Below are 26967 nucleotides of genomic sequence, written 5' to 3'. Positions count from 1 at the left end.
AAACTGTTGTAAAACTAACAAATGCAAATAAAAATATATAAAAAAGAAAAGAAAAGAAGAACAACAACAACAACAACAACAACAACAACATGATTTTCCACCTGTCTTGTGAGGACGGCTGGTTTAAGCAGCCACACCTGCCCTGGGTAAAGCTAATCAGTAGAACTATTTTCTACCGAACTACACCCCCCATAAGATTTATTTTGGGTGCTTTGAGCGCCACAAGCTGAGTGCCATTCAGCTCCATTGTATTGGCAGATATGTCCAAAAACTAAGTGAATCACACAAGACAGCACTCTGGAACTTTTGTCTATAGGGGGGTGAACTGCCCCTTTAATAAGGTCTCTAGTAAACAAATCTACCAAAATCAGATCATGGGAAATAAAAAAAATAAATAAAAAAAGGTTTCCTGACAATCGTTTAGGTTAAGAAGAGGTGCCACTGCCACCATTGAATAGGTGAAGATAATGTCAATTCATTCATCCTATTAGAATATAGACACAAATACAAAATTGCTTTTATATATCCATTATTAACATATTCAAATTAGGTAGTCATTAAAAATACACCAATTTAGGTTGGTGTTTCAGGGTTAGGTTAGTACAGGGGTGTTTCAGAGTTGGTTAGTACAGGGGTGTTTCAGAGTTGGTTAGTGTACAGGGGTGTTTCAGGGTTGGGTTAGTACAGGGGTGTTTCAGGGTTGGTTAGTACAGGGGTGTTTCAGGGTTGGGTAGTACAGGGGTGTTTCAGGGTTGGTTAGTACAGGGGTGTTTCAGGGTTGGTTAGTACAGGGGTGTTTCAGGGTTGGTTAGTACAGGGGTGTTTCAGGGTTGGTTAGTACAGGGGTGTTTGTTTCAGGGTTGGTTAGTACAGGGGTGTTTCAGGGTTGGGTAGTACAGGGGTGTTTCAGGGTTGGTTAGTACAGGGGTGTTTCAGGGTTGGTTAGTACAGGGGTGTTTCAGGGTTGGTTAGTACAGGGGTGTTTCAGGGTTGGTTAGTACAGGGGTGTTTCAGGGTTGGGTAGTACAGGGGTGTTTCAGGGTTGGGTAGTACAGGGGTGTTTCAGGGTTGGTTAGTACAGGGGTGTTTCAGGGTTGGGTAGTACAGGGGTGATTCAAGGTCAGTAGGGGTGTTTCTGCCCTAATCTTGATCTTAATAAAGTGTAAGAGGGTGTGTGTGTGTGTGTCTGTGGGTTTAAAATGCACATTGGAGTCTAGTTTGTGCATTGTATTGAAATCTGGGCCTTTGTATAGACCTGTTCGCTGTATACGTACCGTGTTGTATCAGTACCAACTGCGCCACGTGACTAAGTTGCCCCCTACCTGCGTGAGCTTCTGCACAAAAAAAGTATGATGGGGCTCATAATGGAGAAACCATGGCACTCCCCTGACTAAGAGTAGTTTCAAACGAAAAAGGGCTGGATGTCATTTAGCCAAATCGGCATGGCTGTGAATGTGAGTCTTTCACCTGGCTTTTACACATCTAGCTTTGGCATGGATTAATTGTTTAGATAGCTAGCATGGCTGCTTTAGTCTGTTGACACATTTCTATACTAAATGCTTTTGTAGTCCTGTGTCATACCTAAATGTCATATAGTGAATTGTATAGAAACAACTCACCAAAAGTGACTTGCACAACTGATTTGACCAAAATATCCACCAAGGGGGCCCCTCTTCACCCCCCACCCTCCCTCACTGGGACATCTCCCTTATTTTCAAATCCCAATGTTGACAGCGATGAAGGTTACGTTAAACGTACACGACTCAGTGGATAGATGATATTATTAGTATTATTATTATGCAGGCGGAACTGAAGTGGGCGGAACCCAAGTGGGCGGAACCATAGTCGACACATCTCCGTGGAGGAGGACCGTGTGCGCCGCTGCACCAGTCGTCTGCAGGTTTTGTCTCCAAGGTGTCGAACAGTGAGTTATTATTATTATCTTACTAAGGTAACGTTTATATCTGTCTTTCAAAAACAATCAGTAGCTAAAGTTAGTGAACAAACATACCGTCCTTTTTGTATCCCAACTGTAGCTGCATCGTTTGCTAGTGTGTTATTATCGTTTGATACAGTAAGTTATGACTGATTGATTGAAAACTTTATTAACAGATTGCAGAATGGGTACAGTTACAGACAGTACAGCTCAATACACACAATTGTTAAGGGAATGCAGGCCAGAGAAAGACTTTCGTCTTGTTTACATCAGGGTCCCCCATTTTCAATTCATCATAACATATATGACATACATGACATACAGATAGACAGTACTGCTACATCTATACATTTATGACATACCAGATTTGCAAATACAGTACTGTTTGTGATACAAGAAGAGTCTAGAAAAGAGAGTATATAAGCTGAACGTGTTTGACTTACACTTGGTTCGGTTGGTCAGCCTATTTGATGAAGGGTAACGTTAGTCTGCTAAATAGACAAGTCGGTTATTTGTGCTTGGTTGTGACTGGTGGTGATGCAGTAACCTTATGTGAACTTAATAACCTGACATGGTTGAGAATGGCTCTTTATTGTGGTACTTAGGCAGTTCTCAGTGAGGTATAGAGGGTCCAGTCTTTGGAATGCAGCTGATCCTATGCTGAGGAAATCTCCATCTCTGCTTATTTTTAAAGCAAACTACAAAAAAATGCTCATATCCAAAAGTAGTAGATAGATAAATAGGTCATACATGTAGGTATGCATTTGGTTATGTGGGTGGGTAGGTTTGTAGGCAGGTGGTGGGTTATTATTATGTACGCACTGGATACAGTATATGTATGTACTGTGTGTGTTTGTATTAACACGTATATTTTGAATGTATTCTGGTATTTTATAATATGTATATTTTTGTATTTTTGTATGTTTGATTTTATAAAACGGGGTAAGTTCTCGATAAGCCTCTAGGCTTCTAACGTCTCCTTCACAATGGTTATAACTTATTATGTATTGTTTTTACTTTTGTTTAACTGTGTTAATAAATAAATACAAAAATACAAATAATTTTTTTTGCTGACTACAATTCACTATTCTAGTCGTGACATGTATTGCCCAACCAATATGGCACAATGTCACAGTTGATTGAATTCTAATCACCTGCTTGTTCAGTCACCTGTTGGTTGCACAATACATTCAACTAACACAGTCAACAGACTTATTGGTGACAGTGTCTTTTCACATCTTCCAGGTGGGGTCATCATCACCTTGCTCACTGGGCCAGTGTGCGGTTTGGGCCAAGCAGCTCCACTCAGCCATGCTGCTCCCCTTCCTCCTCGTCAGGGAGTCCCTTTGCTGCTGTAAGAGCTCGGTGCTGTTGACCAGGTGTGTCAGGAGAACGTTCCAGAGCGACAGCGTGAAGGAGGGTCTGCTGCTGCACGGTCAGGCCCGACAGTTCCTCTCGCGGAGGGTCCCCCCCCTCCTCCGCTTCAACACACAGACCCGCGGTGCGGCCAAGGGCCGTAAGAAACAGACCAGGAGCCAGGAGGAGGAGTGGAAGACGAGGAACAAGACGGTGCTGACGTACATCGCCGCCGCAGGCGTGGGCATGGTGGGCCTTTCCTATGCCTCCGTGCCCCTCTACAGGCTCTACTGCCAGGTGAGACGGGGCAGAGAAGAACTAGGCTACGCTGCTTGAAGAGGGCTGTCAAAATTATTCAGAATGTAAATATCAGATGTTATGTTAGATTAGATTCAATGTATTGTCATTATACATAGGGGTGGGAATCGCCAGAGACCTCACGATACGATAGTATCGCGATACTAAATACATCGCGATATACTCTGAGACAGTATTACAGAATTTTTTTTTATTTCTTTTTTTTTATCAAATTTAATTTATTACCTTTTTTCAACTGCAAAGTAAAACTTTGTCAACATGTTTTATCTAATAAAATAAAGTTCAGTCTGTTCATCTCACTTCAATATTTTTTATTGCAGAACGTGGTATTTTCTCAAGCAGACAGATGTAAACACTGTAATCTGTGTTGCATGTACCTGACAAACTGAACTGTTTGTATTACAGTCATATTCCAACTTAACTGTGTGTGTGTGTGTGTGTGTGTGTGTGTGTGTGTGTGTGTGTGTGTGTGTGTGTGTGTGTGTGTGTGTGTGTGTGTGTGTGTGTGTGTGTGTGTGTGTGTGTGTGTGTGTGTGTGTGTGTGTGTGTGTGTGTGTGTGTGTGTGTGTGTGTGTGTGTGTGTGTGTGTGTGGACTACTGTACTATTACAGGTATTGAAATGAACAATGCAACTTCCTTATACAAAAAAAGAAAAAAAAGGGGTTTTTATGAAATATTAAATACTTGGCGTCCCTGTATCGATACAGTATCGCCACGCAAAGTATCGCGATACTACTACGTATCGATTTTTTCCCCCACCCCTAATTATACAGCATGAGTACAGTACAACAAAAAGAAGTTTGGCATCCAACGTAACAGTGCAAATGTAACCGTAAAGTGCGATAGTAATATACAGTTGATTAAACTGAGTGTAAAATATATAAATTAGTACTACTGAGTATGTATGTACAGAGTTGTAGTATTAATATGTACAGTGATACAGGTATAAAGAAGACACTATGGTAGTAAGTCATACTGGCCAACAGCGTAACTAGTAAGAGTAGGTAAGGGATATGTACTAGGGGTGTAACGGTACACAAAAACCACGGTACCTCGGTTTTGAAGTCAAGGTTCGGTACGGGTTTTCGGTACAGTGGGGGAAGGTTTGGCTTTCCATGTTCCACTCAGGGGTGATGTAGTGTGCACTAACTAATTGTACTTGTAGGGCTGTCAACGAATATTCGATATTGAAATTAATAATCAACTTGTCGTTAGTGGTTAACATACTGTTGTATTCATTCGGTACACACTACAGCCGTACGGTACGGTACACACTGAAACGGTTCGGTTCGGTACGGATACGCGTACCTTTACACCCCTAATATGTACAGATATATATATATATATAGTGTCTACAGATATGTAAAATGATTATCTGCAGGTATGTACAGATGTGGATAGATGTTCCAGCTGTTTTGAAGATAACTTGTATTTGTTCCTGTTTCTATTTTGTCAAGGATACTCTAATATCCATGTCATGCATTGCTTCGCCAAACCAGGTGTTCCTCCTCATTAGTTTTCTCAAAAAAGTGATTCACTGATGGGAGGTTTTGCTCTTCGGCCATCGATCTCACAACTAGTTATTAGTTCACACAGCATTGTGTTCATACATTAATTGAACAAATTAAACATGTGAGTTTTTTTATTACAAATCCACAGGTTACAGTGGTTTGTACTCCGCATTCAATTTGCACATTTGCATTGATTATTTGGTACAACCCTGAACAGAGAGAGCGAGTGGGCCAGCGCTGATGTAGCCTTCACGTTAGCCCCTTTTGTGACTGTGATGCACCGAGTGAATCCACAGTCACTTTTCCTAGCCCATAGCCAACCAACCTAGATTTACCATGAAGGACTGGTTCTAGGGGACACACACACATTTTACACTGTACATTGGAATATTGACAAAGCCTTACTTGGTCATTTACTGTACAACTAGGTTAGGACATTTCTAGGGGCCAGTTTCGAATTGCAGTCTGCCCGAACCGTTCGTTATACAAGTATCACAGAGAAATTTCAAAGGTACTCGCAGTTGCACGAGGGTTTCGGACAGAGACACGGGATGCTTTGAAAGCTCGGCGTTGCTAATAAACCTTTTAAATAATTTTTATAAAAACGTGTAAACATCACAGAGGCAGCGTTCGCTGCTTCTCTTATTCTGCATTTGAGACATGCCCGGTGCGCCCAGCATGATGCAACGCTGCCTCTGTGATGTTTACACGTTTTTATAAAAATTATTTAAAATGTTTATTAGCAACGCCGAGCTTTCAAACCATCCCGTGTCTCTGTCCGAAACCCTCGTGCAGCTGTGAGTACCTTTGAAATGTCTCTGTGATTCTTGTATAACGAACGGTTCGGGCAGAACCAGTCCTTCAGGGTAAACCTAGGTTGGTTTGCTATGGGCTAGGAAGTGACTGTGGATTCACTCGGTGCATCACAGTCACGAAAGGGGATACCTTCACGTAAACGGATGCTAACGGTCTCTCTCTCTCCGCCTCTCTCGTCTGCCAGGCGGCGGGTCTGGGAGGCGCGGCGGTGGCGGGCCACGGCAGTGAGCAGGTGGAGAGCATGAAGCCCGTGAAGGACCGCGTCATCAAAGTGTCCTTCAACGCAGACACGCACGCCAGCATGCAGTGGAACTTCCGCCCGCAGCAGTCGGAGATCTACGTAAGGGAATACTTATTATTATTATTATTATTTATTAAAAGAGATTTGCACTACATTCATACCTCATTTGCATTGGCACCTTACCTTAAAGTGTTGTACCTCATTGTCTGCATGTGTACCGCATTGTTTACTCATTGTACTTAGATTGTACTTAGGTTGTAGTTTAGATTGTATATTGTATATTCCTCTTTTACTTACTTTTTTACTTTCTTTTTTACTGTATGAAGCACACTCTCGGGCTCATACAGAACCAAGCATTTCACACGTAAAGTACATGTATTTTATATGTGACAAAATAATAAACAAACTTGAATGTCGGAGGCAATAATTCGCCGGTCAAATAGTAGTTGGTTGTTAGAAATTGATTAGGTTATAAACAGGAGTTTGGCTAGAGGCAGGCCCGGACTGGCCATCGGGAGCACCGGGAGTTTTCCCGGTGGCCTGGCCTGCACAGATAAACAGGGCTTATCTGGCCTGCACAGATAAAAAAAAATTATAAAATAAAATATTTTTTTGCCAGGCGATTGTTTCTAGTTGTGGTGGCGGCGCGGCGCGATAGTTAGATAACCTAGATGGGTGGGGAACAACCAGGATTTCACTGTCTGCCACAGAGTTGGAGAACTATCTGACTCTCTCTCTCACGGGCCGGCGGATCACACACACACAATGGAGCCGTGCTGCCGCTTGTGATTGGTGGAGGCAGGACCAGGCGATACAACTGATTGACAGCGGAGGCGGCGAATGGAATGGCAGACGGCACTCAGATGCAGAATAACAGCCAGGCAATGAGCCAGGTAGTGAGGGACTCGGGAGAGATACAGTAGAGCGAAAGTCAATTAACGTTGATGTCAAGATGGACAGTGGAAGAAAGAGAAAGGGTGGAGGAGAGAGGGATAAAACAAAGAAAAAGAAAGGCCCTTACAGGAGAGAGTGGTTAACTGTATTATAATAGTAAATAGAAAAATATGTTGTGCTCTTGCTTTTTTCTTTTTGAAGGTGGAGAGAGTAGCATTGCTAGTGCCACAACAGTTTTATTTGAGGTCCATAACAGTACATTGTACTAAGCAATTGTTGGCTCATTAGTTTGTGATTCACATGCACTAAAATTCACCAGAATGCAGGAAATTAAGTCTTTGTAACAAAAAATGTCCTGGTGGGGGACCCCCAGACCCCCGCTTAAAAAGTGGCCTGACTGGGGCTATATTTTGCGCTATATCTCCCGGTATGAATTATTTCCCCAGTCCGGCCCTGGCTAGAGGACCCACCGGAAGTCCCTGGCCTGGGGGGGGGGGATCCCGGGTTGAGCTCCTTGTGACTAGATTATACCATCTCGAGGCGGTGGGCACAGGTGATTCAAAGGGGTGGCCCGGGGGAAGGGTGACCAGGAGGAGGGGTGTAATGGGGGATGGGGGAGTGCAGGTAGACAGGATGTCGAGGTGGGAGACAAAGGGTTAATGGAGGGTAGTGGTGGATTGGGGGGACATGAGTCATCGCTACGGTTCCCATTACCTGCAGGTGTATATATATATATAAGTGTTACGTTATATATAATATTAAAATATTTATATAAGTATTGTCACTATAATTGGTTTAATTATGTATGCGGCGACAGTGGCTCGGGAGGTAGAGCAGTCGTCTGGTAATCCGGAGGTTCCCGGTTCGATTCCCGCTCCTCCCGGCCAGCGTGTCGAAGTGTCCTTGAGCAAGACACTTAACCCCTAATTGCTCCCGATGAGCAGGTCAGCACCTTGGCATGGTTGCCTCCGCTGTTTGTGTGTGAATGGATCAAATGTGAGGAACAAATGATAAAGCGCTTTGGATAAAAGATATATAAATGCACCATTTACCATTTATGTGTTCCTGGTTGAATTGCTGTATTTTGTGTGTAGTTTGTGTTTGTTAATGTCTGTAAGCACTGGAGTAACACAGATCCATATTCCAATTTACAGTTCGGATGGAGGTTCTCGAGATATGCTAAGGGAAAAACCCAAGTACAGACAGAGATTCCTTTATAGTTAGATTAAGGAAATAGTGCATTTTCCTTCTACAGATTTCCTTCAAGAATGTACGTGAATATACACCACATTGGTATGGCCACAAGAATCCCTGCAACAGTGAATCCCTGGTTAAGATGGAGAGGTTTTTGGCAAAAACATGCTGTGCAATGCTAAAAGAAATGAAATAAACAAGACTAGTAGTCACTCTAATATTCAAGGGAATGGAAACGCAATACTCCCAATGTCGTGCTCACACTTTTCAGAACCTAAAAAGTGTGTGTGTCTGTGTGTCTCTGTGTGTGTGTGTGTGTGTGTGTGTGTGTGTGTGCGTGTGCGTGTGCGTGTGTGTGTGTCTCTGTGTGTGTGTGTGTGTGTGTGTGTGTGTGTGTGTGTGTGTGTGTGTGTGTGTGTGTGTCTCTGTGTGTGTCTCTGTGTGTGTCTCTGTGTGTGTCTCTGTGTGTGTGTGTCTCTCTCTGTGTGTGTGTGTTTCTGTGTGTGTGTGTGTGTGTGTCTCTGTGTGTGTGTGTGTGTGTGTGTGTGTGTACACGCTCTACAGGTGGTACCAGGTGAAACTGCCCTGGCATTCTACAGAGCCAAGAACCCCACAGACAAGCCTGTTATCGGCATCTCCACCTACAACGTTGTTCCCATCGACGCAGGGCAGTACTTCAACAAGATCCAGGTAGTGTACAGTACAGTACCAACGAGGACCAACATGGCTTGAGGCTATTTACTCTGTGACCCTGACGTTTTCAGTTGTTGTTTTTTTCTTGTCAGACACTGTCCCATCTGTTAAATGCAATAATCAATCAAGGAATCAATCAATTTAAAACCATTTACACTGAGGCTTTGTAAAGTCTAGACATTGTTTGTATACCCCAGCTACCAACAAAACTCCTTGTAGAGCATTTTGGTTTAACCTTAAAGGAAGGCAACACCAGGAGGGTTTATGAATATAAATACACTAAACCATGCCTTTATAGAAACTCCAAAACTCAATAAAGGAACACGCCAACGTTTTGCGAAATTCGCTTATTTGCCATCTTCTCTGGAGTTAGACAAGGAGATACAGACACATGCCCTTTTCATCTCTGTGCATGCATTAGGCTTAGGGAACAGCCGCACCGTTAGCCTAGCTTAGCGTCATTCACTGGAAGTAGGTGTGCCAGTGTAGCCTAGTTCCCAACAGTCACAAAATACACTCCAAAACATTCCTGTAAACATGTTGTGACCTGTGTATTTACCACGTGGAGAAAAAAATAAATAATAAGAATTAGACATTTTCGTTTTCTAAGCAGATATATACTCAGAACAATTTTTTGCCAAACCACTGCTGCCTGGGTGCAGTGATTTCATCACCTCAAAAAAAGCCCTGTTGTTTTTTGAAAAACTGGGCTTTTGAGGTGATGAAATCACTGCGCCCAGGCAGCAGTGGTTCGGCAAAAATAAATCTGAGTATATATCTGCTTAGGAGACGAAAATGTAAATTAATTTTTATTTATTTCTCCACGTGGTAAATACACAGGTCACAACATGTTTACAGGAAGGTTTTGGAGTGTATTCCGTGACTGTTGGGAACTAGGCTACACTGGCACACCTACTTCCAGTGAATGACGCTAAGCTAGGCTAACGGTGCGGCTGTTCCCTAAGCCTAATGCATGCACAGAGAAGAAAGGGGTATGCATCTTGTAACTGAGGGGTACAATTCCCTGACTGTATTGATAAGTATGGTATCATTAAACCACTACCGCTTTATGTACTTTAATTACTGGCCATACAGTACACGATATATGAATATGATGAACACTTCCCACAATGAAATCGGTTCCAGTCAAAGGTATTAATCAAGTATTTAATGGAGCAAAAGGTACATAGGATACTTTACATTATTCTTTGAATGCACTTGTAAGGCAAAGGAGTATGCGTAGGCAAATCAATAACGAATGTCCATTCTCTGGTTACGCAGGAGGTAATTATACAACCTGAATCTTAGGGAATTATATCTATGGTACACTAGTAATAGCGGGAGATACTGGAAGGGGTTCCCACTGGTTGTAAGCCAGCAAGGGGGGTAGAAGATCTGTCGGTAGTAGGACGTCTGGTCAACGATGACTAGGGAGACTTCAGGTACAGAAGCCGGTGCAGTAGTCTCTTGATCCACAGACGAATACAGCTTGGTTCTCTTGTAGACTGTAGCTCTACAGTGAAGAAAGCTAGGCGGCCTCAGGCTCTCTGAGCGCCGACTCGACTTGACTCCTCTCGGGGTAAATCCAACACGTGCAGCGTCGGCGATTATCCACTCCATAAATCATAGGACCAAAGCAAATATATTCCAGCCGCAAAGGCGATGTAGTCGTCGGGTAGATTAATCCAGTGTACATGTCCACACGGTTCTCGCCTAGGTCTCCTCGGGTGAAGGCGCCATGCGGTCGGCCCAGCCTGGATAAGAACTCTAGCTAATACGAGAAAGCGTTGGAGATGCTGGTCACTATAGAATTCTAACCGCACGATACACTATACACAAATAGACTATTAAAGACTCAATAGAAATATGTCGCACTCGACGGTATAGTGCCAAACTCTGACAATTCAGTTACTAATTCGCACGCGGTCTCGATGCTCTTATTCTGAGGCCAAACAGGCCATACTTCACCGCACGTTGTATCGTGGGTGAGGCTTCAACTTATCGGTAACATGCTAAGTGCACGAAGGGTACGGAGGTAAGGGGCTAAGGGTCTTCTACATTCACCTGCGCCGTATTTATACGCACGGTGCACAAATAGTGCCACTCTCATTTCTGTCGCCGTATCCCTGGGCAGGGCCGGGGCAAGTACAGACATGTCGTGTCGGTGACTTTGAACTTGGCTCCGGGGGCCGGTCCCTGGCGCCGATGGACCGCTGTCCAATAGGAGAATGAACTATTATGGGCTGGACTAAAGGGATATTCCGTGTATATGTACAAGGAATATACAAGGGATATCAAACGATATACAAATACTATGCAATATATATCAATAAATAAATATATATATTCGGTTTAATCTGATCCTTCGTAACAGCCGCCCCCTAATTAGTCCCACCTAATTAGCTAAGCAGAGACAGATTAACCGCACTGTCCTCTACTCAATGTCTGTTGTGAGGGTCAGTCAGTTCACAAAGTCATGGGGTCATCGATAGTATCGGGGAGCCTTGGCAGTTCTATTAGCCTCGCCACGGGTCGGGTGTAGGTCCGCCCTTGGACGAGCACTTCAGCTGCTCGGACCTTTCCGTCGGCACCGGTGATCACTTTGCTTACGCGGCCAGCCGGCCACATAGCTCGGGGTAGTGACTGGTCGATAATCATGACGACTGTTCCTTCTGTCAAATTGTCTCTCTCTTTTACCCATTTCTGGCGGGTCTGTAGAGACGGTAGGTAGTGGAGTAGGAAGCTGTTCCAAAACTTGTCAGCCAATACTTGACTGTACCTCCACATTCTTCGGCCGTTCGCTTCTTCAGGCCTGTACATTGTCTGGGGTAGCGCGGGGTCCAGCCGCAACATCAAGAGTGTGTTGGGGGTGACTGGGTCGACATCCGCTACATCACTTGAGACGTAACCGAGGGGCTTTGAGTTCAATACTCCCTCGATCTCCGTGAGGACTGTCATTAGGACTTCTTCCGCCACGGTCTGGGCCCCAAGCACGGCGTACAGGGCTGTCTTTATTGAACGTACTTCTCGTTCCCAAGTTCCACCGAAGTGAGGTGCGTTCGGGGGATTAAACTGGAAGTCAATCTGGGAGGGAGCGAGGTGGGTCTTAAATTCTGGGCCCATAGCTTGGAAGCTCTCTCTCAGCTCTCTTTCTCCGCCTTTGAAGTTTGTCTCGTGATCAGACAACAATATAGACGGTTTGCCTTTCCGCGATGTGAATCTTCGGAAGGCCATAAGGAATGAGTCTGTGCTCATGGTTGGAAGGAGTTCTATATGTATCGCTCGGGTGGTCATGCATTTGAATACAATACCCCACCGCTTCTCGGTTCCTCTTCCTTTCTTTATATACAGCGGGCCGAAACAGTCCATACCGGTGGAGTGAAAAGGCTTGTCGCCGAGTCGGAGGCGACAGGGAGGTAGGTCAGCCATCCGGGGTATACTGGGCTGCGCTCGCCACTTACGACAGTCTAGACAGGTTCGCTGGAAGCGCCGCACTGCTTCTCTCCCTTGCAGTATCCAATAACGACGTCTGATCTCCGCGAAGACTCTCTCTGCCCCTGCGTGGTGCACATCCTCGTCGTATTTCTTTATGATCAGCTCTGTGACCTTGTGTCGGCTGTTCAAGACTATCGGGTACTTGACGTCATCCGGTAAGTCTGGGGCTCTCCGCAGACGACCACCCACTCTGATGAGACTATGGGCGTCGCTCTCGGGTGCTAGGTGGAGCAGTCTGCTGTCTGATGGGACAGGCTTTGCTCCCTGTAGACAGTCTAGCTCATCGGGGAACGAGTCTCTCTGGGCTCGTTGTAGTAGAAGAAGTTCTGCTTCTTCGTAGTCAGCTGCTGAAATGTCAGTAGTGGGCTGAACCTCTGGGTGGTGCCACAGAAATGTCTTTAGCTGCGCACTCTCTAGGGTGAGGCAATCGTCTATGTCGGGGTCTGTGGAGACGAGTGTGTTCAATCCACAGAACACAGATTTCTTGTTTTCGGCCTCCTCTTTACTCGCCTCCCGTGGGGTGGGTGTAGGCCACTCTTCTTCCGGGAGCTTGAGAAACTCTGGTCCGTCACTGTATGGGTTGTGACGGGTGAGGTCATCCAGGGACATTCCCCGGGTGATGACGTCAGCTGGGTTGTGTTTTGTGTCCACATACCTCCAGCTTGCTACTTCTGTTAAATCTTGAATCTCTGTGACTCTGACTCCCACGAAGACCTTGTATCTGCACGAATCAGACCGGATCCATGTGAGTACTGTCGTGGAGTCTGACCACAAGATTGTTCTTTGCACCGGAATGGTGAGTTCACGTTGGATTAACGTGGCGAGGTGCGCTCCTGCTAGGGCTGCGCAGAGCTCTAGACGCGGGATAGATTGTTGCTTTCGTGGGGCTATTCTTGAGCGAGCCAGGATGAAAGCAGTATGTATTTCTCCTCCCTCCTCTCGGGCACGCAAGTAGGCCACCGAGCCGTAGGCTACTTCGGAGGCGTCGCTGAAGACGTGCAGGTCCATCTGGCACGTCTCCGGCCTCACTGTGGGTGGGAAGTAGCTGCGGCGTATGTTAACACCTGGGAGTGAGCTGAGTTCCGTCTCCCACTCTCTCCATGTGGATGCAAGGTGTTCGGGTATGGGGTCGTCCCAGCCCTGGTCCTTGTCCCATAACGCTCTTACAATCATCTTTGCCCTGGTGGTGTAAGGTAGAATACATCCCAACGGGTCATATTGTCTGGCGAGTGTTCTGTATACACTCCGTCTGGTGGTCGGTAGTGCAGTCGACCTTCCCTGCTCCTTGGTCAGCGGTGTGTGTTTATAATGGAGCGAGTCTGTTTTGAAGCGCCAGACTAGTCCTAATGTCATTTCTTGGGCTTCTCCTGGGATGGTCGCCATCCAGGTCTCGCTGCTTGCTGCCTTGTCCTCGGGGGAGAGGCTGCGCAATACTTGCGGGTCGCTGCTGGCCCACTGCCTGAGATCAAAGCCGCCTTTGATCAGGGAGGCGCAGAGCTTGAGTAGAAGGGCCTCGGCTTCTTCTGGCGTCGAGACGCTTTGCAGACAGTTGTCCACGTAGAAACTATTTCCTACACTTTGTCGGACCTCTTCATCAGCTGCTGGGTCCTCTGTGACGTGTTTTTGCAGTGCAAACGTAGCACAGCATGGGCTGCATGTGGTTCCGAAAGGGAGGACTTCCCATTGATAGATGGCTGGTTGCTCATCCCCGATCCTCTCTCTCCATAGGAACCGCAGCAGGGTCCTCTGGGTTGAGGCTGCGCAATACTGGGGGGTCGCTGCTGGCCCGCTGCCGGAGATCAAAGCCGTCTTTGATCAGGGAGGCGCGGAGCAGCGCACGACGTCGCCAGTAAATTTTCTTTGTGTCCCGCTGTGATTCGCTTGTTAATCTCAGCGCGGTACACAGTCTCTTGAGCGGGGTCTCTGGCTAGGCGCCGCTCTGTGTTCAATAGATACCGCTCCGTCGCTTCTTTTGGGGCGTGGAAGGTGGGCATACCCTCTCGCCTCAAGAGTGGAGTTGCGTATATCATCACTCCGTTGACTTTGACTCTCTTTGTCCCTTGCTCGAGGAGTGCTATGGCGTAAATGTCTTCCTTGGAACGAATGTCTTTCTTTTCGTTCTTAAAGGGCATTGTCTCTAGTGTCCATAGCCTCTCGACATGCTGTAGGAGGGTGGTGTCTTCTTCTGTCACTCTGGAGTGGAGGCAGCTAGTGGCTGCTGTTCGGTTAAGAGACTTAGCGAGGGGGCCTTGTAATGTCCATCCTAGGCGGGTCTCGACTGCTGCAGGACAGCCTCTGGGCCCTGTGTGGACCCGGTCTATCGGGACTATGAGGTCTGCATGGTCGGAGCCTATCAGCAGGGTCGGGGTGGCACCGTCTATGAGCGGGATAGGTAGTTGACGCAGGTGCACATATTTATCCATCAGCTTGGCGATGGGGTAGGTGTACTGCGACAGGCCTATTTCTTGGCTGGTGAAAGCATTAGTAATCCTATACCGTCTCTCTGGCTGCCCGCTTGCTGCGATAGTGAAGGAGACATTCTCGCCCTTTATCGTCTTTAGATCTCTTCTTATTGTCCGAATCGTCATCTGGTTTTCGCTCCCCCGCAGCCCCAGCTGGGCCGCAGCGGATGCGAGGAGAAGGGTCTTCTCTGACCCGTCGTCAAGGACGGCGTAAGTGTCCATGACCTTGTCTTGGTAACTCAGTGTTACGCGGACCACCTTTAAGAGCACTCGGGCGCCCCCGCTGCTGGCGGGGTCAATGTACATAACACTTGCCTTTGTGCTGCTTGAGGGTGTGGGCTTTCTTCTGTTACTGTCGTGTAGGACATCTAGGTGGGCTCCGTCACACCGACTACACCTCTTCTTTAAGCGGCACTCGGCTGCCATGTGACTGCGCGCACATCGGTAACAGCGTCGGTTGGACTTTATCCATTGACCCACTTCGTCGGCGGTCATCTTCTTGAATGTGTCACATTGTGACAACCAGTGTTCTTTCTCGCAGTACGGGCACACCATCTTCCACTTCTCTTTCATCGAGGGGGTACTGTGGTTCTTGCTGCTCGGTACTGGTTCTGATTGGTGCATGACAGTCACCAATCTTCGGCCATCGTTTGCTCTCCTAGGTCCCTCTCTGGAGCTTGGTGTGCTCCGCACGAACGTATCCAATCGCAGGCTGCTGACTTCTCTCGCCAGGAAGTCGGCTAGGTCTAGGAGGGATGGCTCGGGACCGTTAGGATCACGGTGGTCTCTTTGCCGCCTGAAGCGCTCTTGTCGGGCGGGCGGAAGCTTCTCTAAAATCCTCTCGACATTAGAGTTTGCGTATAGTTCGTGCATACCCTTTTCTCGTTGCACCCCCAGCATCCCTACCAGGGATTGTACCTTGATAGACAGGTCGTCTAGTGAGCGATTGTCTGTTGCTGGGGGTAGGCGGTCAATATGCCTTATCTCTTGTATTACGTAGTCCCATATGCGTCCATATCTTTGGTCGAGTGCTGCTAGAGCCGCTGTGTATGGGGTAGTAGAGGTGGCATAGGCCAGCGCTATATTGTGCGCTCGGGGCACCTTGAGGTGCTTCAATAGGATAGCATACTTGTGGCGTTCATCAGCTACATCAGCCATCATTGTCTCTAAGCACATCCGTAGCTCCGTGTACTGTGCTCTGTTCTCATGGGTGAAGTCTGGAAACGTCGGTGTGCCAATGTATGATGCCGTAGATGGCTGGCACATCGGTGAGCGTTGGAAGAGAGGCCTCCTAGGCGAGTCTCCTCTTACGCCTCTCGGTGGGCTGGTACCGGCAGGGTACCATGGCCCGCGTATCCAGGTGCTATTCCTCGGGACTGGTCGTGCGTCAATCTCACCCGTGAATTGAGTCGGGGGTCTGTAGCGCAGAGCCGCGGGGGTAGAGCCTGGGCTGTACTGGACCTCCTGGTCCTGTGGAGTACTGTGCTGCTGTCGGGCTTGACTCTCCTCCTCTCCCTCTTCTTCTTCCTCTGGCAGGTCCTCTAGATCCTGTAGTCGTCTATTTAGCCTCTCCGCGGTGTATACCGTTTCTTCCTTGTAGCTGGGTCTCACTGGGACCGGTCGGGGAAGGAGTTCGGAGGGGGGTATAGGCTCTCTCTGGTGGTCGGGCTCAGGGTCGCTTGATCGGTTAGGGGAGGGTGCCCTTGACCCGTGTCTTGACGAGGCCCTGGAACCCCGTGCGGAGGGAGGGGGTGTTGCCCTGGCGATCAGCTGCTCCATTAGCTGCGCTTGTAATCGGTCGCGCTCGGCTTCGCGCTTAGTGAGAGCGATGTCGCGCTCTGCTTCTCTTTGGGCACCGGCAGCGGCGCGCTGGGCTTCGGCGGCGGCGTGTTCTGCTTCTCTTTGGGCACCGGCAGCGGCGCGCTGGGCTTCGGCGGCGGCGCGCTGGGCTTCGGCGTGGTCTCTTACCATATTCTCTTCCGTCTGAAGGCGTCTAATCTCTAGACGTATACGATCTTCGTCGCTCCGTTGCTGCGCTTGGAGGCGTTCTCTTTCCATGGAAGAATGTTCGCGCTCACTAAGCGTCTGTGCTTGGAGTCGATCGCGCTCTGTTGAGACTGCTAGGCTGGCGAGGAACGCCTGTGCCAGCATCTTGTCCGCCTCGCTGGGGGAAGACGCTGGTTGAGGTGATCCGCTCCTGGCAGTACTCGTTGGAGATGCGTTCTCCTGCGGGGAGTCCTGGAGCTCTATCTCCTGGGCGCTCTCCTCTTCTTGTACCGGGCAGAGTTCCATCTCTGGAGGGTTGTCTTTCTCCTGGAGCTCTCCGGGGACTACTTCTTCGGTCTTGGCGGGGGGTAAAGTCGTGTCAGTTCCCTCCTGGTCCCTACCGTGAGCTTGGTCAGTTACATTAGAACCCACTAGGGCCTCTGTTGGCGGGGTAGCCTGGTTGATAGGGTCGGACATAATTTTACTTTCTACTTTTTCCGCGTTTACCGTCTGTAGAAGGCTAGGTAGTATACTGGCAACGTAATCCTCTAAGTACTGAGGTGGCTGCCGTCTACGCTGCGGGCGATCTACTTTAGGAGGACCGTTTTGTGGAGTGTTCATCATAGGCCATTTCAATATTAATACCACTATATTAATATTACACTAGTTATTCTCCGGCTCGAAGGACCAATTGTAACTGAGGGGTACAATTCCCTGACTGTATTGATAAGTATGGTATCATTAAACCACTACCGCTTTATGTACTTTAATTACTGGCCATACAGTACACGATATATGAATATGATGAACACTTCCCACAATGAAATCGGTTCCAGTCAAAGGTATTAATCAAGTATTTAATGGAGCAAAAGGTACATAGGATACTTTACATTATTCTTTGAATGCACTTGTAAGGCAAAGGAGTATGCGTAGGCAAATCAATAACGAATGTCCATTCTCTGGTTAGACAGGAGGTAATTATACAACCTGAATCTTAGGGAATTATATCTATGGTACACTAGTAATAGCAGGAGATACTGGAAGGGGTTCCCACTGGTTGTAAGCCAGCAAGGGGGGTAGAAGATCTGTCGGTAGTAGGACGTCTGGTCAACGATGACTAGGGAGACTTCAGGTACAGAAGCCGGTGCAGTAGTCTCTTGATCCACAGACGAATACAGCTTGGTTCTCTTGTAGACTGTAGCTCTACAGTGAAGAAAGCTAGGCGGCCTCAGGCTCTCTGAGCGCCGACTCGACTTGACTCCTCTCGGGGTAAATCCAACACGTGCAGCGTCGGCGATCATCCACTCCATAAATCATAGGACCAAAGCAAATATATTCCAGCCGCAAGCTATGTAGTCGTCGGGTAGATTAATCCAGTGTACATGTCCACACGGTTCTCGCCTAGGTCTCCTCGGGTGAAGGCGCCATGCGGTTGGCCCAGCCTGGATAAGAACTCTAGCTAATACGAGAAAGCGTTGGAGATGCTGGTCACTATAGAATTCTAACCGCACGATACACTATACACAAATAGACTATTAAAGACTCAATAGAAATATGTCGCACTCGACGGTATAGTGCCAAACTCTGACAATTCAGTTACTAATTCGCACGCGGTCTCGATGCTCTTATTCTGAGGCCAAACAGGCCATACTTCACCGCACGTTGTATCGTGGGTGAGGCTTCAACTTATCGGTAACATGCTAAGTGCACGAAGGGTACGGAGGTAAGGGGCTAAGGGTCTTCTACATTCACCTGCGCCGTATTTATACGCACGGTGCACAAATAGTGCCACTCTCATTTCTGTCGCCGTATCCCTGGGCAGGGCCGGGGCAAGTACAGACATGTCGTGTCGGTGACTTTGAACTTGGCTCCGGGGGCCGGTCCCTGGCGCCGATGGACCGCTGTCCAATAGGAGAATGAACTATTATGGGCTGGACTAAAGGGATATTCCGTGTATATGTACAAGGAATATACAAGGGATATCAAACGATATACAAATACTATGCAATATATATCAATAAATAAATATATATATTCGGTTTAATCTGATCCTTCGTAACACATCTGTTTGTCTAACTCCAGGGTAGATGGCAAATAAGCAAATTTCCCAAAAAGTTGGCGTGTTCCTTTAACATAATAGCCTGGATTGGGCACCAATTTCTACAAAGAATGGCATGGGGGAGAAACAGATTCCTTGCCAGATCCCTGATACGCGCTACACCTGGCATGCGGAACATTCCCAAGACCTATAACAGGCTAATAGGCTTCAACAACAACCCAATTTCAAAGTTCTGTGCATACCAATAATGCAGTAACTTCCCCTTAGGGTGAAGGCTGCTGCAGCAGAGAGCTATTCTCAAACTATTTACAAAACATCACCTTAATTTAAGAGTAAATACGTGCTTGTGTTTGACGTAATGACTGCCGAAAATCCAGACCTCAGGAAGCCGTAAATAATACGAGCAGCGTTGCTATTTCCAACCCGCAGAGCTGACACTTATTATATGTTGGCCTAAAGCCGCTACTAAATCAGATGACCGGTATGTTGTGTTGAGGTGTTCCGTTAACCAGTGACACTGGCTCGGGAGGTAGATCAGGCGTCTGGTAATCCGGAGGTTCCCGGTTCAATGCTCACCGTATAAAATGGTAAACTGTGCATTTTATATAGCAGCTTTTATCCAAAGTGTTTTACACTTTGTGTTCCTCACATTTGACCCATTCACTGACACATTCACACACCGACGGCAGAGGCGACCATGCAAGGTGCCGACCTGCTCATCGGGAGCAGTTAGGGGTTAAGTGTCTTGCTCAAGGACACTTCGACGCGGTGCCCCGGGAGGAGCGGGAATCGAACCGGGAACCTCCGGATTACCAGACAACTGCTCTACCTCCCGAGCCACTGTTGCCCCTGTAGCTATTATTTTAGACCACTTATTTTAACAAAGAATAAAATACCACTTACAGCTCCTTTTTTTTTAACAGAAAACAATATTGTGACATTTATTTTCAAGCCGTGCGCGTGTGTGTGTGTGTGTTACGACCCTGGCTCATGGGCACGCAACCTATGTGCAAACCAACACCAAAACCCTGTGCTCTAACTCAAGGAACTATTAATATAAATGTAAACTAAAGTACTAAGGTAAACCCAACGGACAAGGACTGGAAGAACCTGACAGCTCTTCTTCTAAGCACAGACACTGCATGTGTGTTACAAGGTCTGCCTTTAGAGCTCCCAGCAGGTAACCAATCAGCACTAATTGGCTAATTGGCAGCCCTCACCTGCATGCCCCGTGACACAGGAGTACTCAGGCCTGCCTGCACAGTGACACAGAAGTGATCAGCTCCTGGTACATAACAGTGTGTGTGTGTGTGTGTGTGTGTGTGTGTGTGTGTGTGCGCGCGTGCGTGTGTGTGCGCTTGTATTCGGAAGTCTTGGCCATGTATATAAATGCACCATGACCGGTCTGAGAATTGCTGCAATGTCTAAAAGAAAAGCCAAACAAATTGCCAAATATTGCTCTGTCTCAGCTATTATTGTCGGCTTAGCCACGTGGAGAAGGAGGTGCTATGTTCAGTGCTGCTTGGCCCGATACATTTGATTTCCTGTTTATGTAATATATAGTGCTGTCAGGCGATAAAAAATTGTTATCTAATTAATTACAGGATTTGTAATTAATTAATCTCATTTTAATCGCATAACCATTTTAGGCCTGATATTCTATAATCATATTTCAAATGGCATGTGTCTGGATGGCAGAATTCAGTACTGTATCTACAAAACCTTCTGTTTAATCATCTTCCATTTATTCATTTGCTTAGATTTTTCAGGTCTGGTCAATTTGAGCATGGTGTTATTCACAGTCAAAAAACAGTGATATTCTCATTTGGTTCATTACAATTTACGCCTAGTAACAGACACAGTCTTTCTGACACTGGGAATACATTCCCTGAGATCCATAGATGTCCCTAGAATCAGATACCAAGAACATGCAAATGCAACCATATAAAAAAAAGTCTGTAAATGTTCTATGTTCTTATGGAATGAATGATATTAAAAAAATATATAAAAAAAAAATATATATATATATTATTTTTTTATTTTGAGTTCATTTTCATAACGCGATAATTTGCTGTGTAATTAATTAACGCGCTGAACCGACTGCCCTAATTCAAATGTGTGCTGTGACTGTCCGCCCCCCCACAGTGCTTCTGCTGGTTTATCTTTTTTTTATTGGAAGAATTTATGCAAATGTTTACATTTCAGTTATAGTTTCAAATTATACATCTTCCATTTCCTTCCCCGTTCCTATCCCCTAACCCCACGACCCCATCCCACCCAAGGAGGGCGACGACAAACATACATATAATTCACATAAATAAAAATGTTTAATAATTAAACATAAATACAGATGTGACAGAAAAAACTAAGCGAAAAGAAATAAAATAAAATAAAAAGAAATAAGTAAAAAAAAAAAAAAAAAAAAAACAATAATAATAATATAATGTAAGTAATACTCTCTCGCCCGCCCCCCAGTGCTTCTGCTTCGAGGAGCAGCGGCTGAACCCCCAGGAGGAGGTCGACATGCCCGTCTTCTTCTACATCGACCCGGAGTTCGACGACGACCCGAGGATGGCCCGCGTCGACACCATCACCCTCTCCTACACCTTCTTCGAGGCCAAGGAGGGACAGCGGCTGCCCCTGCCCGGACACAGCTAGCTAGCTGCTACAACTGATCATGTCTACGCCCGCGGCAGACGCCCAAGTTATCATAAGACTGAACTGTGTTGTAGGGCTGACCCCTATTAGTCGAATAGTCGACTAATCGATCGAAAGGAGCCGTAGTCGACTGCCAACCTCTTAGTTGAATGCAAAAAATATATATATAATTATTATAAATGTTCTTAAATATATATATATATTTTTGTATCATTCTTTCCAAAAGAAAAGAGGCCTAGAAGCGTGGCTAACGCTAATGGCACGCATACCAGAGGCTAACTGCCTACGAAAACAGGCACAGAGGCACTGAAAGAGGATTTCACCCATCTAATGAACACACTAGACTAGACAAATATCAAGATGTATCCATCAGTGGACCAATTGCATGCTTTCGCAGAGAACAAGAAGCCTTCAGTCGACTCCTTCAGACATTAAGCACCCCCACAGCCCAAATGGAATGATAAAAAAATTATAATAATAATAATTAAACTTTTTTTTCAATTTTTTTTTTTCATAGTCGACTAATAGTTGACTATCGGCTAATTTCGGCCAATCAAAGTCGACTATCCAAATCCTTAGTCGGGGACAGCCCTACTGTGTTGCTATTCGCGTTTCGCTTTTAATCATGAAATCGTGTGTGCGTGCGTGCGTGCGCGCGCGCGCAAAAAGGCCATGTTCAGTCACCATGTTTCCCAGAGGAGGAGGGCGGCTGATCTGGTGTCAGTTATCGGGAACACTCTTTCCTTGTGACCTTATTCAAACTCAATAGCCCGGAGCTGACTCTAGATCAGTACTTACTCTCACTTTGAGAGGCTTTGTGAGTATTATGGACCTTGATATGTTGTAAATGTAAAGAGCGTGCAAAATCAAGAATGTTCATTTTGTTTGACAGCTGTGAAACATTGGTCTATGTGGTAAATACTTCACTTATTATTAAGTGTCTTGAAGACTGTAAATTATTAAGCTCAATAAATTATGACAAATGAGGTAATTTAACATTAGGCTCTGATTCACCTAAAGACATCACATGATTGTCTTGTGTGTACTACCTCACGTTGGCCACTAGAGGGCAGGAAAGGAGAGGCTATACTGTTCAGATATGTTGGTACCATGTTCTTGTGTATAACGATGGATTGGACATATGATCATCTCACTTGTACTGTAAGATGAGTGACGCTAGGTATTATTTGAAGGCAAATATGCTCAAGTAATGAAAATGTATAGGGAAGTGTTTAATATGAACACGACCTAACCCCCATTGGCCCTAAAGCATCAACTCAGTTAATTTCCATATTGATTTATGGTCTGCACACCTATTCGATGTGTAACGGTATTATTCCTGCACAAATACCCATATTAATAATAACCATCCACCTGACTGAACTCATGTTGCTTGTCTGAAATGATGCAATCTGGTCACAGAGTCAGTTATGTAACTCCTCCAATCGTCAGACCTCCAGGCATCCCTGCTACAACAAATGTAAACACAACTGCTGCTCTTGTCATCACTGTTTACTCAGGGAAATGTGTGCACAGCGTTACATCAACATTTGGCATAAATATAGATGAGGTATTGCATTTTAATAAGGGTAAGCTGTTTGTCATTTACAAAGCAGTTTGACTGCACCCTAATTAGGCCATGTCTTGATAACCTTAGCCCTACTTATTATGTTCAAACTATACATGTTTTGAGGTCATTGTTTTCAGTATGATGTGAGGCTTTTTGATTGATTGAACATTTTATTAACAGATTGCAGAATGGGTACAATACAGTACGGCTCAATACACACAATTGTTAAGGGGATGCAGACCAGAGAAAGACTTTCGTCTTGTTTACATCAGGGTCCCCCGTTTTCAATTCATCATAACATATATGACATACAGATAGACAGTACTGTTACATCTATACATTTATGACATACCAGATTTACAAATACAGTACTGTTTGTGATACAAGAAGAGTCTTAAAAAAAAGAGTATATACATTTTGTTGGATTGAACAATCAAGTCAGACTGGTACATTGTATCCTGATTCAATGCTGAACGCAGCCCTTGGTATCATGGCTGGTGTCCTCCGTCAGACAGACAACTATGATGAGTTGAAAATGGGGGACCCTGATGTAAACAAGACGAAAGTCTTTCTCTGGTCTGCATCCCCTTAACAATTGTGTGTATTGAGCTGTACTGTACTGTACCCATTCTGCAATCTGTTAATAACATTATCAATCAATCACAGTGCACTGCCCATCAGCCTATAGAGGGGAAAACAACAACAAACCGAGCCATGCTGCCCTCCTGAGTGCCAAGCCATTGGCTGCGGCTGACCCCCCCCCCCCCCCCCCCCCCCCCATGTATAATCTCTGAACTGAAATCAGCTGAGAAGGGTCAGACTTGCACCAACACACCCACATGACGTCACACAACACCACCTCTCCGCTGCTGACCGCAAATCTGTGTTTTGTGGCGCATTCGCTTATTACATCCCTCTCATATCAAATGGATATTTATTCATTTCGATGGACGTTTCGAGGCTGTCCTCCTAGCAACCCCGGGAGTTGAACCAACAACCAACCCTATCGAAGCTTCGCAGGAGGAAGCTAGGAGAGGAAAGGAGTGAGGAAGGAAGGAGTGAGGAGGGGAAAGGAGTGAGGAAGGAAGGAGTGAGGAGGAAAGGAGTGAGGAAGGAAGGAGTGAGGAGGGGAAGGAGTGAGGAAGGAAAGGGGAGGAGGAAAGGAGTGAGGAGGGGAAGGGGTGAGGGAGGAAAGGAGTGAGGGAGGAAAGGAGTGAGGGAGGAAAGGAGCGAGGAAGGAAGGAGTGAGGAGGAAAGGAGTGAGGAAGGAAGGAGTGAGGAAGGAAGGAGTGAGGAGGGGAAGGAGTGAGGAAGGAAAGGGGAGGAGGAAAGGAGTGAGGGAGGAAAGGAGTGAGGGAGGAAAGGAGCGAGGAAGGAGTGAGGAGGGGAAGGAGTGAGGAAGGAAAGGGGGGGAGGAAAGGAGTGAGGAAGGAAGGAGTGAGGAGGGAAAGGAGTGAGGGAGGGAAGGAGTGAGGAGGAAAGGGGTGAGGAAGGAAGGAGTGAGGAGGGGAAGGAGTGAGGGAGGAAAGGAGCGAGGAAGGAAGGAGTGAGGAGAGAAGGAGGAGTGAGGGAGGGGAGGAGTGAGGGAGGAAAGGAGTGAGGAGGGGAAGGAGGAAGGAGTGAGGAGGGAAGGAGTGAGGGAGGAAAGGAGGGAGGGAAGGAGGGAAGGAGTGAGGAAGCCAGCCACAGAGGGGCTGCAGCAACACAGCGTGGCTGCTCGACTACAGTCAGAACGAAGAAACGGATTATTGGAGACAAACGTACGTTTCATGGTGATTTTTTTCTCCCCCCAGACCATAATAATGGCAAATTAATGTTGGTTGACGTAAAAGGTTGCTTAGCGCGCAAGGGACAGTTTGTTGCGAGGTACTGACTGATAATAATACAGTGGCAAGTTGCTGTGTGATCGTATCGTTGTATGTTGGTTTTACGCATATAGAAATAATTTGTGTGGTTCGAATTACAAATCGCGTAGATATTTAGCATAATAAGCACAGGATGATGTCACAGAGGAGCACAAGTTGATCGGAGAGCCCGTTTTTATTGAGTCATTGTTGTTGTTACTTCTTCTTGGCGCATCGTCTGGTTCGTTGTTCTGGACTCTTGGGTTTGGGTTCCTGCGCGCACCGCGGCGCTGCGCCACAGACGGGACAAGTGTCCCGCCGACGCGCGGCAGACCTGCTGCTGTCCTCCCGGTTATTAACGGCGTCGTGTCGGACTGTCGGTGCTCCACCACCACCACGATGGAACACGGCTGCTGCTGCTACAGCCTGCCGTGAGGAGGTGAGGTGAGGAGAGGAGGATGAACCACAGAAGCAGCCCCACCGTCAAGGCGTACGACTTCCTGCTGAAGTTCCTCCTGGTCGGGGACAGCGATGTGGGGAAGGGAGAGATCCTGGCCAGCCTGCAGGACGGAGGAGCCAAGGAGTCTCCATATGGCTACAACATGGGTGAGTCGGTGTCCAGGACTGATGGCTTGATTGAAAATTGTAGTGTGTTAACCTTCTGTAGTGTGTGGTAGTGAAAGGGTTAGCCTTCTGTAGTGTGTGGTAGTTAAAGGGTTAACCTTCTGTAGTGTGGTAGTGACAGGGTGGTAGTGAAAGGGTTAACCTTCTGTAGTGTGGTAGTGAAAGGGTTAACCTTCTGTAGTGTGGTAGTGAAAGGGTTAACCTTCTGTAGTGTGGCAGTGAAAGTGTTAACTGGCTGTTGTGTGGCAGTGAAAGGGTTAACCTTCTGTATGGTAGTGAAAGGGTTGACCGTCTGTAGTGAAAGGGTTAAGACGCTGTGCGTACCGACTCGATCCGACTGTTCCCTCTCATGTTGCCAATACCACGCTGTGCTCCCAGAAGGTGAGTCTCTCCACGGTGGCTCTGGGGAAGTGCTGCATCGCCTCGCCCCCAGTCACACCAGGCTTCTGAAGCTGGCCAGGAAGTGAAGCCTCTGATGGGCCTTATTGATTATGTGGCTGATGTGGACCTTCAGTGTGTGGTATACACTACAGAAGGTTATATACCCTTTAACTACCAATTACAGAAGGTTAACCCTTTCACTACCACACTAGTGAAAGGGTTAACCTTCTGTAATTGGTAGTTAAAGGGTATATAACCTTCTGTAGTGTGGTAGTGAAAGGGTAACCTTCTGTAGTGTGGTAGTTAAAGGGTTAACCTTCTGTAGTGTGGTAGTGAAAGGGTTAACCGGCTGTTGTGTGGCAGTGAAAGGGTTAACCGGCTGTTGTGTTGCAGTGAAAGGGTTAACCTTCTGTGTATTGCCGCAGTGAAAGGGTTAACCGTTTGGTAGTGCTGCAGTGAAAGGGTTAACCGGCTGTTGTGTGACAGTGAAAGGGTTAACCTTCTGTGTATTGTCACAGTGAAAGGGTTAACCGTTTGGTAGTGCGGCAGTGAAAGGGTTAACCTTCTGTGTATTGTCACAGTGAAAGGGTTAACCGTGTGGTTGTGTCACTGTGGCAGTGAAAGGGTTAACCTTCTGTGTATTGGCAGGCACAGTGAAAGGGTTAACCGTTTGGTAATGCGGCAGTGAAAGGGTTAAGGGGATGCAGACCCAGAGAAAGACTTTGGTCTTGTTTACATCAGGGACTCCCCCATTTTCAATTCATCATAATGTATGGATTATGGTGGATGGACGGGGAGGAGAGAGATTGTCAAGTCGAGTCAAATGTATTTTGTAGTACATCCCAAAAATCACGAGTTTTCACAGATCAACAAGTAACACAATAACAATAGATCCACACAATACAAAAAACATAAAATTCACAATTTTG

The 26967-nt window shown here is 46.5% G+C and overlaps 1 protein-coding gene across 1 annotated transcript; it reads left to right on the top strand.

The window, feature by feature from the left end:
- Positions 1-1872: 1872 nt before the first annotated feature.
- LOC311248685 (cytochrome c oxidase assembly protein COX11, mitochondrial-like) lies at positions 1873-22580 on the top strand. The gene is made up of 5 exons (XM_084339529.1): positions 1873-1924; positions 3182-3589; positions 6122-6277; positions 8831-8956; positions 21437-22580. Exons 2-5 carry the CDS (start codon positions 3248-3250, stop codon positions 21617-21619), a joined length of 807 nt encoding a protein of 268 aa, XP_084195655.1. The 5' UTR covers positions 1873-1924; positions 3182-3247; the 3' UTR covers positions 21620-22580.
- Positions 22581-26967: the final 4387 nt, after the last annotated feature.

The sequence above is a fragment of the Notolepis coatsorum genome (genome assembly GCF_963971535.1).
Source record: "Notolepis coatsorum genome assembly, contig: SCAFFOLD_1221, whole genome shotgun sequence".
Classification (NCBI taxonomy): domain Eukaryota; kingdom Metazoa; phylum Chordata; class Actinopteri; order Aulopiformes; family Paralepididae; genus Notolepis; species Notolepis coatsorum.
Note: the sequence above shows the minus strand (reverse complement) of the source record. Positions and strands in the feature narration are given on the sequence as shown.